The 13,769-nt window shown below is 38.5% G+C and overlaps 1 protein-coding gene across 1 annotated transcript in view; it reads right to left on the bottom strand.

Annotated features, from left to right (window-relative positions):
* The window catches only part of LOC107664939 (membrane-associated phosphatidylinositol transfer protein 3-like), an 89,329-nt gene that overhangs the window by 4,547 nt on the left and 71,013 nt on the right, over nt 1–13,769 (bottom strand). Inside the window, exons 13-19 of the mRNA XM_016455638.1 lie at nt 11,996–12,112; nt 5,065–5,181; nt 3,405–3,553; nt 3,026–3,175; nt 2,489–2,672; nt 791–919; nt 294–682 (exon numbers count right to left, since the gene is read on the bottom strand). Coding sequence (XP_016311124.1) covers nt 362–682; nt 791–919; nt 2,489–2,672; nt 3,026–3,175; nt 3,405–3,553; nt 5,065–5,181; nt 11,996–12,112 — 1,167 coding nt within the window. The 3' untranslated portion in view covers nt 294–361. The remainder of the gene's footprint in view (nt 1–293; nt 683–790; nt 920–2,488; nt 2,673–3,025; nt 3,176–3,404; nt 3,554–5,064; nt 5,182–11,995; nt 12,113–13,769) is intronic.

Raw genomic sequence — 13,769 nt, 5'->3', positions numbered from 1 at the left:
AAAAATGTTGCGTGTATATTTTTATGCAGTGTATATATATATATATATATATATATATATATATTCATTTATAGCTTTATTTATATTTATTTACAGCTTTTTTTTTATATTGCCATTTTTAGCATTATTTTAATTTTAAGCCATCTTGTGGCCCCCTTGGAAGTGTGCTTAGGCCCCCTAGTGGGTCCTGGCTCCCTGGTTGAGATCCACTGGTCTAGAGCATGTTTACGTAAAAAAAATAAAAAAGCATGCAAAATGTGTTTTGTGCAAACAGGCTTAAAACTAAAGCTTACCTGGGCTCTGTCCACCGAGAGATCATTACCATCTGTCCTTTTTCCATCCCTCCTATGTTTCTCTGGAGTCAGGGAGTGGTGTCGCCACGGTGCATGGACCCCCGTGCCCACATGGCATGGCCTGGACCCCCTCCACCCCCATGGTCCTTGTCCGACTCGGGCTGGCTCTGAGCTCGCTCTGGTTTAGGGTTGGGTGTCATGGGTGGCTCAGGCTGCTGCACCGACATGGTGCGGCGAAGGTGTGTCCGCTTACACAGGAAGTCCGGTTTGGCTGACAGACCAAATGAGCCCTTTCGAAGAACCATTCGCACCGAGGAGCTCTTCTTGGGCCGGGCTCTGTGACTGAACTGCAGGGAGGAGAGATGTACTGCATAGCCCTCGCTCAGGAACTGTGGTAGGTCAGAAGACATGAAAAGATTTTAGAGAAAACTAGATTAATTTTGACCAGTTATGGTGGAAATTGAATGAAAGACAAGGAAGAATCAAAGTTAGTTAACCTGGCACTGATTCTGGTACTTCTTAGAGGGCCGTCCCACTATATATATCTGGTTGGGGTTGAGGCCCAGCATGCTATAGACGGAAATGTCCTTCATGGAGCCATAGGCACAGTTGATTTTAATGTGACACTGCCAACATGAGAAAAGGGCAAAGTGTGATTGATAGACGGCCTGAGGATACACTACAAAAACACCTCAGTTCCTGTGTGACTACTCATGCGTGAGACAGAGGAAGCAAGCGTGAGAGAGATGGACCAAGAGAAGCAGAAATAAAGGAATAAAGAAAATTGATTCTTACTCTTCATTCCTACTGTGTGGTATATTTTCATGTCTCCATCAAATACAGTATTTGAAATGTACACTCTGCCATTCAAAAGTTTGCGGTCAGTAAGATTTTTTTATGTTTTTAAAAGGAGTCTCTTATGCTTACCACAGCTGCGTTATTTGATCAAAAATACAGTAAAAACAATAATATCATGAAATATTATTACAATTTGAAATAACTATTTTCTATTCAAGTGTATTTTAAAATGTAATTTATTCCTGTAATGGCAAAGCTGAATTTTCAGCAGTCATTAATCCAGTCTACAGGATCACAGAAATCATTCTAATATGCTGATTTGGTGCTCAAGAAATATAACTTTTTGCTATCAAAATTTAAAACTGTTGCAGTGTTTAATATTTTTGCGAAAACAGTGATATGCTTTCCCCCCCCAGAATCAACTGAAACTTTAAAAGAACAGCATTTCCTTGAAATAGAAATCACTTTTGATCAACTGAATACATCCTTTTTGAATAAGTAGTATTCATTTTTGATCAATTTACTGCATCCTTTCTAAATAAAATTTATTTTTAATCGAATGCATCCCATTTATTTATTTATTTATTAATAAACTGACCTCAAGCTTTTTTAAAGTAGCATATATTTCTATATATATAGGATAAAATACTTTCTCTTACTATTAAGTACAGAAATCATATTAGCTAGTTTATCACAATTAACTGAACATAAAGTTGAATTTGAAATAATTTCACTAGTTGTAATAGAAGTGTTAATTTTTGCCATGTTTTTCGGGTGCTTCTCACATGAAAATCTGGTAATTTATAACATTTGAAGTGTTTCTTCATTAATCTTTTCTTTAATTTAAAATATTTCTTCAATTTAACTTTCCATCATGTTAAAAATTCTTACAAAAGCCAGTTCCTCAATGATATCATCCTCCAGCAAGTGACATCATTTTTGGTGGGAAACCAACAGCAAAAGCACCAGCAAGTATTCGCAATGGATTTGAAGAAATCTTTGATGTTTTATGGTATTTGTTTATCTTACTCTTATTCTTGATCAAATTTTAAAACCTATATAATGTCATAACATTTGAAAGATGGTTAATTAAACAACTGGAAATTGTAGGCTAAATCTTAATCCCTCATTGAGCGCTGGTTGAATAAAGCTTTTTATTTCCATCCTGATAGGCATCCTGTTTGTTTTAAAATGTGCACATAAGAAGTTATGACTCATAAAGTGCCTGAGCTTAACCAGAGCATATTTCTGAAAGTCTAGTGAACCCTTTTATAGAAACACTTCCCTAAACTTCAACACAGGCATATTCGTATTTTACAGTTACAGAGTTCAAAAGGTACTTCAGAACAGGAATGACCCATATACCAAATATGTGGACACGGTAGTAGAAGACTAACCTCTTGTACCAAGTTCCTGAGGAAGATGGTTTTCTGGCGAAGAGGATCGTGCACCAACCCCTCCGAGAAGAAGATCATCCCCTGAGGGAAGTTGTGTTGAGACAGCCAGGACACAACCCTCTGCTTCTGCATGTCTGGACGGCCAGTGATGTAAATGATCAGGTAGCCCAGATCCTGCCAGTGTCTGCATGCAAAATACAATCATTTACCCTCTGAGCAATCCCATAATGCTTGGCGAAAAACAGTTGGGGACTGATTCCTGGACAGTCACGGCGCCTGGTCCTCCAGCAACAGATTGCATTTGACAAAGCAGTAAATTTGCCCAAGGACAGTCTGGGAAACAACCCAAGATTGTCCATTTGTAAATCCCAAACCCCATCTGATATCTGGTATCAGCACTTTGCTATCTCTATATTAAATGAAATCCAATTGTGCCTCACCGGCAGGGCGGTCCTTTTCAATATTGCCGTGGCATGAAATGAAAGCATCGATTCTCTCCCACACGCATTTACACAGAAAGCCACCCTGTGAATTTACCTGACCACATCCACAGCTCCGGGCCGTACTTTAGGGTCGCTGCCCATAATAGAGACGCTAGCGGCAAATGAACCGTCAATGCTAAAGACGACACACTCCATCCCCCGCGGCAAGACCGTCAGGAAAGCCTCCGCACTTGTCTGGTCACCCCTGCGAGGAAAGAGTGACATGAACAAAGATCCAGCTCTTGATCAAGCTCAAGATGCGACATGAAGCCCGAGATCAATTTAACAGCGAGGAGTCGTTCTCCTTCAGCCCTCAGGGTGAGAGTTTTATGAGTGCCAATTGAACGCTTGCAAATTATCCCCGCTGAGACAACCTTGAGAGCATGGCCATTTTGGATACATTACAAGTAATCCTCAGGGTCCCATTGACTTACTTGACAACCATTTTGATGGGGTAGACCCCCACGGCCAGCTTTTTGCTTTTGGGGATGGTGTAGGTCACTCTGCCACTGCTGTTGGTCACCTCGGTGTCTAAGTGCTCCCAGCGACCCGACTGCGGCTGGGTCATCACGTACACATCGACCTGAGAGACAAAGCAACAAAGAAACAGACAGTGGGAGGAAGCGAGTGAGATGGAGATTATTGAGGCATACTAGGGTTGTCACGACACCAAAATGTCAGTAGTCGATCCCAGTACCATTGACATTGCTATATGCCAGTTTCAGAACCACAGCAAGCACTGTTTTGCTATTTAATACACTCCTTTATTTGATGCATTAAATATTAATATACAAATTGAACAAAAGTGACAGTAGAGATATTTACAATGCCACTCAAGATTTCCATTTCAAATAAATGTTGCTCTTTTGAACTTTACTTTCATCAAAGAAACAGATAATAATAAGAAATATTTCTTGAGCACCAAATCAGCATATTGCAATGACTTCTGAAGGATCATGTGACACTGAAGACTGGAGTAATGGCTGCTGAAAATTCAGCTTTGCCATCTAAGAAATAAATTACATTTTAAAATGTATAAAAATAATAAAACAGTTACTTTAACATGGGTAACACTTTACTTAAAGCCTTTATGTGTAATGCATTATAAAAGTAGTTTTAATGCATTAATCATGCCTTGTAACACACCTTATAATGCATTGTACAACCTCTTGAATAATTGCAACCACAGTTAAGACATTATAACACATATGAATTCATTGTTACACTATGGTTTTAAATTCATTTATAATTATTTACAACAAGATTACATTATGAATAATTATAATGGATTATACCCTTTAATTACCATTTATAATGCATTACACATAAAGGCTTTAAGTAAAGTGTTACCTTAACATGTAATAATATTTCACAATATTACTGTTTTGCTGTATTTTTGATCAAATAAACAGAGCCTTGGTCAGCATAAGAGACTGCTTTCATAAACATGAAAACAAAAAAACTGACAAAACCCAAACTTTTTAATGGCAGTGTAAATAAGTTTTTAGAAGTAAATATTATTTTTATATTAAAAATATTGTATAAGGCATGCAGTATTTATCAATAACATTAAATTTTGAATAACTCAAAAACAGTCAGTAATTAAGAAAATAAAATTAAGTGGCTTTGTGTCATTTTTATTAATTTTAACAACAAAGAGTAAATACTGTAGGTATTTTCACAACATTATACATTTTTCCTGCCCGTCAAAGTATAACTTCAAAAAGTTTACATTAGTACTTTACCACGATATATTAGCCAATATATTAGTTATTGGCTTCAGAATGTACTGTAGATAATGAATGGTTTACATATTGACACGTCTGTAAATCTAACTATGCGGTTCATCAGATGTTTACATATGCAGCCACACATTACAAGGTGCAAGTGCTATTCACAGAGAGCTGAATGTGCATTGATACTGTAAAAGTTACTGGTAAGCTTTCACTTGCGGCCGAAGTACCAGTATTATCATTCGTTTTTTCATTAGTAGTTTCACTGTGAAAACAACAACCCCTTAAGAATTCCACTGACATTTTTGCAAACAGCTTGTTTGAATGCATATTCTATGATAGTGGACCACAGCTCTCTCACCTTTTCCCCAGTCAGGGTCACCATATCCAGCGGACCGTACATGAAGCGACCAACCAGGGTCTGATGCCCGTCCTCGGTTGCGATGACATCATTGACTCTGTGGTTGGCGGTGACATTCTGCAGACAGAAAAATATGTCAGGTTGCCTCTTCTTTTCTATCAGTTTCTTGCCACAAGAGAGTCTGTTATGACAAATAAATAAGGCAAAGGATAAGCGTAAATGACACTGATAATACTGCCATCCTTCCCTTCTTCAATAAATTTCATTTCAGTGATAAAGCTGTTCTACACAGAGCTCAGTGAAGATAAATCCTACAGGCAGCTGTGCTTAAATGGGAAATTAAAGCACGCAAAACATAGCTATGCAAATCCTGAAAATAACTGGCCACAGTCACCTTCATGCCAGCAGAGGAAGCAGGCAAACAGAGAGAGGAAGATAAATGCAAGAAGCTTTTACTCTGCTGCTTTATAGAGCAAAGGCAAGGCTTTGAGACAGCGTCTGAATTCACAAAAGCTTCTTCCCATAAGCCTGACTCAAAACATCCCTCTCACATACCAGCTACTATAGTGATGAAATCCAACAGGATACTGAGGCTTAAATGAACTGGGGCCTTAAAAACTGCAAACAGTACTAGATTTTCACATTTCTGAACTATGTTTGAGTGGTGCTTGCCCACGGCTTTATATGCCACTGCTAAAGCTTTGTGAGTGGTTGTTAGCATGTTGCCATGTGGTTGCTAGATGGTTATTTACAAGGCTGCATGATTTGGGGGAAAAAAATCAAATTGTGATTAGTGCTGCCAAAATTAGCACATTAACGCATGCGATTAACTTTTTCAAAAATATTGAACGCAATTAACGCACAGGCGGAGCTAGGGTTGGCCACCCTACTCACAACTGCTGCTTCTGTCTATTTTTTCTTGACAAGAATTGCGCTTATTTATTTTTGGCATTTTTTTTGCCTTTATGATAGGACAGATCAGAGCTGACAGGAAGCGAAGTGGGAGAGAGAGAGGGGGGCAGGGTCGGCGCTGTATGTCGGCGCGCTGCCCACAAGGCGAGAGAATTGCGTTTATTTAGACGGAGAACGTCTTTACGACCACATCAAATGGGAAACTTTTCAGACGCGCACTCCAATTCACCTTAGTGCCAGGCAATAGTCAAATGAGCGCGGAAAATAATACGCAGAGCGAATGTGGGCAGCCATGCCATTGTTTTCAAAAGTCTCCATTTTGGTCCGTTTACACTGAAACGCAACCCCGGAATTTTCAAACTAAAAGGGGGTCTGCAGCATTTTTAAAAGGGTCGAGAACACTGGAGTAGTGTAAACGACAGGTGTACCCCTAGCAAAAGTTATGCGTTTTAAAACAAAAATGCACTAGTGTAAACGTAGCCTTATATTATAAAAAATATACTGTCTGTTGTTTCTACATTAATTTGAAGATTGAATGTGAAATTAATGTGAAAAACTTTGATGTTAAGTGGGATTAAACACGGTTGTTCGCAATTAATTTTAGAAAAAATGTGCGATTCATTCGTTAATTCGATTGATTTTTCGATTGACAGCACATTGTGATACTTGTCTGCGGAGTTTGTTTGTAAGGCTACACAATTTGGCCAAAATGTTGTAAAGCTAATAGAACTAGATGTCCTTAACTACTATGTACTTACATCAAAAAAATAAGTGCAATGTACTTTGTGTTCATATTGTGTTGAAAATCACTTTTGCTGCTATTGAGGTGGGATACGGGTAAGGTTAGGGACAAGTTTGGTGGTTTGGGTAAGATTAAGTGTCAACAGTGTAATTATAAATTAATTACAAATGTAATTACATGCAGGTTTTTTTTTTAAATAGTACAATGTAAAAGCATGTATGTACACAATAAGTACATTTGTAATGCTCGGCCTAATAAAAGGCTGGCCAAAAGGTACCAAATCAGTAAAGCTAATAGAACTAGATGTTTCAATCCCTTTAGTAGGAAACTCTTGATAGTAGCAATCGGTGTGGAGTGGTTAAAAAGAGGGTAAGGTATGTCATTGGGGTCATCAGGTGGGCACCCTGCTTCATCGACGTTTCGTTGATTGAAACCCACAACGTCTCCAAAAGGCTCAACGGTGTACCCAGCATCCCAGGTACACCCCCCTCCATGCCATACCCTCTATATCCCTGATGTCTGTGACTTGGCCTTTCACGATGGAGATACTTCTGCACTTACTGGGCTTTAACTTCATCCTCGCCCATGTTATATTTTGATGAAGTTTCTCCAGCAGTCTCTTGGTGCAGGGGACAGTTGTTGTGAGTGTTGTTAGATCGTCCATATAGGCTCGAATTGGTGGTAACCTCTGATTACATTGTAGTCGTTCTCCTCCCACGACCCATTTTGAGGCTCTGATAATAATCTCCATTGCCATCGTAAAGGCCAATGGGGAGATGGTGCACCCCGCCATGATGCCTACCTCCAGCGGTTGCCAACTTGTGGTGAAGCCTGATGTTGTAAGGCAAAACTGTAGATCCTGGAAGTAGTGTTTCACTAGATTTGTGATTATAGTCGGCACCTGGAAGAAATCAAAAGCAGCCCACAAAACCGAATGAGGGACTGAACCATAGGCATTGGCCAGATCGAGGAACAAGACGTGAAGATCTTTCCCTTCTTTCTTTGCAGTCTGGATTTGATGCCATATGATGCTGTTATGCTCAAGGCATCCCGAAAAGCCTGCAATACCAGCCTTTTGGATTGATGTATCAATGAAATGGTTTTGTTTTAAATACTGTGTCAGTCGCTGTGCCAACACACTGAAAAAAAATCTTGCCTTCAATGTTCAGCAGATTTATCTGGCGGAAATGTTCAATGGTGGTTGAGTTCTTTTCTTTTGGGATGAACACCCCTCCCGCTCTTCGCCAGGCTTTCGGGATGATTTGTTTGTCCCATGCCACTTTCATGTTTTTCCACAGAATTTTCAAAACATCTGGAGCGTTCTTATAGACACTATACGGTACGCCGTTAGGGCCTGTTGCAGATGCCGATCTTGCCTTTTTCACTGCCTGCTTCACCTCGCTCAGCTTAGGAGGGCTGATATCAAACTGATGTCGTGGTGGTGATATTGGAGGGATGTCAGTGGGGACAACGATCGGTTCATCTTTTTTTCCATCAGTATAGATGGTTCTCAAATGCTCTTCAACCTGATCTTTTGATGTTTTCAGGGATCCACTCTTCTCCTTTGTGAATATACCTTTCACAAACTTAAAAGGGTATTTGTAGAAATCGGTTCTGGCTTTTTCTTTCTTCTTCCAACGCATCCGTAGGCTTTCTGCTCGACGAAGTTTTGAGAGCCTTCATTGTAGCAGAATTTGTTTTATTTAATAATCATCATAATAATAATACTTCAATTTTACAGTTAGGTTAGGGTTAGGGCTTTTACATTTTTTTTTTAATCAGCCGGTTTCATTACAAGTTTGGGAAGATTGCTGGTGCATGTTGCATTCCTAAATGCACATTATAAGTGATCCAAACTCAAAGCATATGTAGAGATGAGTTCGCATGAAGTTGCATTTACTGTAAACAAAGCCACTCTAAGACACAGAAAACACTGGATAATGAGCTGCTGGCGTGTAAAAGAAAACAGAGCTGCACTCTTAAACACACAGTACATATATTTATATAATTAAATCGCAGCCTTTGTGATATGATAATCACACTAAGCCATTATTTTGTTAATTTTATTTAGTTACTACAAATCAAAAGAACCCATCTTCAAGTCTCTATGTTATTCTGGTATGTAAATATGGCTCTTGTCCCTTCTACAGTGCAAGTCTGTGGGATTTTTTTTTTGCCCGTTTTATTGTCCATCTGGTAAAAAACTAGTCAGAAAAAAAATCTAAGTACGAGAAATAATCAAAGCAATGTTAGAATTAGCAAGCCCCCAAAAAAATCTCAACTGAAGTTTGAATGTCATGTAAATGTTGAAACTCAACTGAACAGTTGCTGGTAGGGATGTAACGATTCACTCAACTCACGATTCGATTCACAATTTTGATTTCACGATTCGATTCGATTCACGATTTTTTATTTTATTTTTTACAAAATGAGATTTAAGACAAATTATAAATTAAATGTGCATGTCCTTTTATCATTGCTTGGACAAAATGCTGCACATTTCTTTGTGAAATTGAAATATAACACTATAATAATATACTAATATAGCACTTGCATATTATTGCTTTTTTGTTGGTTTTGATTGCTTCTATTGTCCTCATTTGTAAGTCGCTTTGGATAAAAGCGTCTGCTAAATGACAACATTTAAATATAATGTAAATGTAAATAACAAAACTAAATTGAAATTTTAAAACAAGCCCCAAATCAAATAAATAAGTAGCACAAATAAAATAAATCTCTTCATATAAACAAACTAAGGCTTTGTCTGTGCTCTTTCCATTTAATATTAGAGGCAACCACTGCATTTTAATCATGATCCAAACAAAGATGCTGCATACATGCAACATGAGCAGTTTTTAATCTAAATTAAATTGTATAATTTTGAAATTTGAAGCAAAAACAGAATGGTTTGACTTCAGTTTTGTGAAACTATACATAAAATATCTGCATGAAACAGCAGAGCTGAATGAGACGCAGATTCACTCTCTGCCAGCAGGTGGCGCGTAAAGTTTTTCCTTGGTTTCCGCTGTAAACAAAGGAGCGCTGCACTTATGAACTTTAATATGCATTATACAGAGGCAAGATTAATAAAAAAAATACCATCTAAACTTTTCTAAAGACAGTAAGTTCCCCTCAGACATACATTCATATATACTCCTACCCCTAACTGAATCGCGATTTGTTTAGCATCTCAACCGATTTGAATCGTCACATATTTGAATCGATTTTCAACCGGCTTGCAGTTAATCGTTACATCCCTAGTTGCTGGCACTCATTTCATCAGAAATCACTGAAAATGATTAACTCGTTAGTGTGTTATCACGTTAGCGTGTACGTCACTTTAAAATAACTTCTTGCCATGGTCACTTTTGAATGAGAATCTAAGACTTTGTTAATATTATGTTATCATGTTGGTATGGCATGAGCCCACACAGAGAGCTGTACACCCCCGTAAATCATTAGCCCACAAAAGCTAATGAGACTGATTGCACTGATTTGTCATTTAATGAAGCGGTTAAACATTTCCCAGCTTGCAGCCATTTGCATATTGATTAAGTTAGTCAATAATTCATCTTGGCATGGGCCCATACATGATTGCCATATGATGGGCTTCCAAACCAACACACATACTGATGAGATGCACACAAACAGCCAACAAGCAACACACCACCATATGTGCTGGTGACACACCTGAGTGGATCTTCAGACACAAGTCTAATCCGACAAAGAAGCATGTTGCTGTGTAGGAAAAGCATGTATGCTTGTGGAATGGATCCAGATTGGTGCCTACTTTATGCCTTGAAGCTCGCTCACCGAGCCAGAATGATGCAGCATATACACACAAATAGAAGCATTAAGGGTCTCACAAAGGAATCAGGAGAGTCTTTCGAAAACAACATGACTGCATAGAAATGCCTTTGACATGAAAGGCTAGCAAGCGCTCTGATCAAATGTTATTGAGGCCATCAGCGCATTCAGAAGGGCTCAGCGGGCAGCAGAAATAATCACGATTTCAGATCAAGGTCCTGAGTGAACAAAAAAAACATTCCCTGTGAAAAGAAACGGTAGAGGTGATAACACAGAAGTGTTTCACTGAGCTATACTTAACCTCAGTGAAGGACTGGGAAGAATTGGTCTTTGTTCTGGCGGGTTCTTTTGAAAGCGAGAGCTAAAATACCCTGTAAACCTGCATAGGCAGTAGTGTTCAGCAGCACTGTTAGCTAATTGTGTTGATGTGCCTCCGAGCAGTAAATCAAGGTCGGCCGTGATTTTCTTAAGGCGCGGATTTCTGCCCACACACACTGAGCTATTGTGCCGAATTTGAGAAACTCAAAGCCCTGGCAGAGAGGGGGTATTTTTAGTTCTTCTACAATGTCAGGACTCTGCTGCAGTCCACATTTTCACTTGAGTGATATGTGTGTGTGTGTGTGTGTCTGTCTGATTCTGTAGACCAGAGCCAGAAATTAGCCAGGGCTCAGGGGGGAAAAATGCCATTCAAAAGGGACAAAAATGCCCTGGATATTTAAATATAGGGGCCAAAAAAATGTCCCTAATTGAAACAGCTATTACATCAAAATCTACAGACAGCAGACAGTATACTTTACAATCCAACATAGAGACAAGATAATTATTTGAATCACTATTATTATTATTAGGGATTTGAATTTAAATTGATATTAAAATTCTGGATTATCCAGTGAAACGTCAGACTTCTCTCTGGTGACATATGCTGGACTTTTCCAATCATTTAGTCAGTTTAAATCCACTCGTTTCTTACAATTGAGCAAAGTCCATGGCCTACGTTTTTTCTTTTTTTCCGACAATCTGTTTTACTCGGATGTATGTCACAATACAGAAGAAAACATCTACTGCTACTTCTATTAAATTTCGAATTTAAGTATTCAACATTGACTGATATAGATACTCAGTTGATAACCAATATAGTACCGATATAACATGCAGTGCTGTTTTTATATGGTCAGAAAAACAATATGCCCACATATTAACCACTGAAAATCAATTCCAAGAGGCAAACATTGCATCCTAATAAATATCTGACACTGCTGCACCTCTATCACACTGACATCTAACTGATGGATAACATTACTCAGCAGATTTCATGCACAGAGGTGTACTATTAATCACAACAGACACTTATAATGAAGAGCAAGTTAAACTACCTGGGTAAAAAAAACACACAAAACTTGATGTTTGAAAGTTTTCCAGTGTATGTGAGAGTATGTTTTGTTTTGTCAGCTCGGCCATGTTTATCCTTACCCTAAGCTTGACGTGTGTGCGTCTGCGTAGCCACTTTTCCCTTAGACTTGAAGGTGAGAAGGGGGCGGAGTCAGAGTTGTCCATCTCTTGGGCTTTCACATAGTCACAGTGCATCACCTGTCAATCAATCACACAGATATTAGTAACCAATCATTGTTATCACGAGACCTCTAAGGGAGGTTAAAGGAGAAGTGTGTAATTTCTGTGTAATTAGAAGCAGCACAGGGAATTGCAATTTCTTCCAACAGGTGGCAGGTTTCCAGGCTTCCCTTGGTTCACAAACAAGTTATTTGGTTGAGACAGATGATGAGATGTTAGACTGCAATTGACTTGAAGTACAGGTAGTATCTGCACATTATCCTTGATACAAAATGGATAATAAAATGTGTAGTATGTGGTGTTAAATCCAACTATGAATCAGCAGTATTGTCCTTTTTTCTTAAGGCATGAATAGTCAAGTTGTAATAATTTTCCATCCAAGCGTAAATAATAAGAAAATCTATTTCCCCCAAGGATAGACAACACAACATTCTTTAAATGCTGCTACTGCACAGGTCTGACTGAATCAGAATGCAGGTATTAACTCTTCAAATTAAATACAAAATTTGTCATTTTATCTGTTTCCTGCTGCAATGTAACTTGCTACTTGTAACTAATGATTTTTTTATTAATTTATTTTTTTTAATTAAAATTTGTTTCCCCCTTTTTATGTATTTGGTGTATTTTTAAATATATGTATGTGTGTGTTAAGTGTTGTATATGTGAAGCACCACGAAAGTCTGAATTAATTGCCCCAAGGGGATTAATAAAGCTCTAAACTAAATATTGTGAGAAATACACCTACAATCAAAAACATTCTTTATGACCTCTATTATTTAACAACAAAAAAATCACTCAGTGGATTCAGGTGTAGATGAAACATCTTTGTTGCTGTAACATTTGAGCTGGATCAAGAGGATCATGTTTATTAGTCTTTCGTGTTACTATTAAAGGGGTCATATGATGTTGCTAAAAAGAACATTATTTTGTGTATTTGGTGTAATGAAATGTGTTTATGCGGTTTAAGGTTAAAAAAACATTATTTTCCACATACTGTACATTATTGTTTCTCCTCTATGCGCCGTCTTTCTGAAATGCGTTGATTTTTACAAAGCTCATCGTTCTGAAAAGCGAGGAGAGCTCTGATTGGCCAGCTATCCAGTGTGTTGTGATTGGCCGAATACCTCAAGCGTGTGACGGAAATTTGTTTCTCCTCTATGCCCCGCCTTTCTGAAACGCGTCGATTTTTACAAAGCTCATCGTTCTGAAAAGCGAGGTGTGCTCTGATTGGCCAGCTATCCAGTACACTTTGATTGGCTGAATTCCTCAAGCGTGTGACGGAAATGTTACGCCCCTTACCATACTGTGATGCCGTGTCCCGGCGCAACGAGACAAAACCAATAAATCCCATTATAAACTAGGCATATTTGTAGCATCCAGTGGGGACATAATTACAGATTATTATGACTTATACCGTCTTTTTATGCGTTGTGTTGCATCGCGCTGCGTAAACATAAAACCATGTCTGCATTTGTGATCGGAGAAATTACAAACAACAAGCGCTACTCTACACTGCTCCAAACTCGCATTTGAATCATCAGTGACAAATGCTTTAAATATGAAAACGTACTTACAGTCTGTGAGTCAGAACAGCCAGCATTGTAGTCTACTCTCCCAGGATCAGGAAACAGTCCTCCATAAAATGCGCTGCACACATCTGAATATTTGGGTTGAA

The sequence above is a fragment of the Sinocyclocheilus anshuiensis genome, unplaced genomic scaffold (genome assembly GCF_001515605.1).
Source record: "Sinocyclocheilus anshuiensis isolate Anshui unplaced genomic scaffold, SAMN03320099.WGS_v1.1 scaffold319, whole genome shotgun sequence".
Classification (NCBI taxonomy): domain Eukaryota; kingdom Metazoa; phylum Chordata; class Actinopteri; order Cypriniformes; family Cyprinidae; genus Sinocyclocheilus; species Sinocyclocheilus anshuiensis.
Note: the sequence above shows the minus strand (reverse complement) of the source record. Positions and strands in the feature narration are given on the sequence as shown.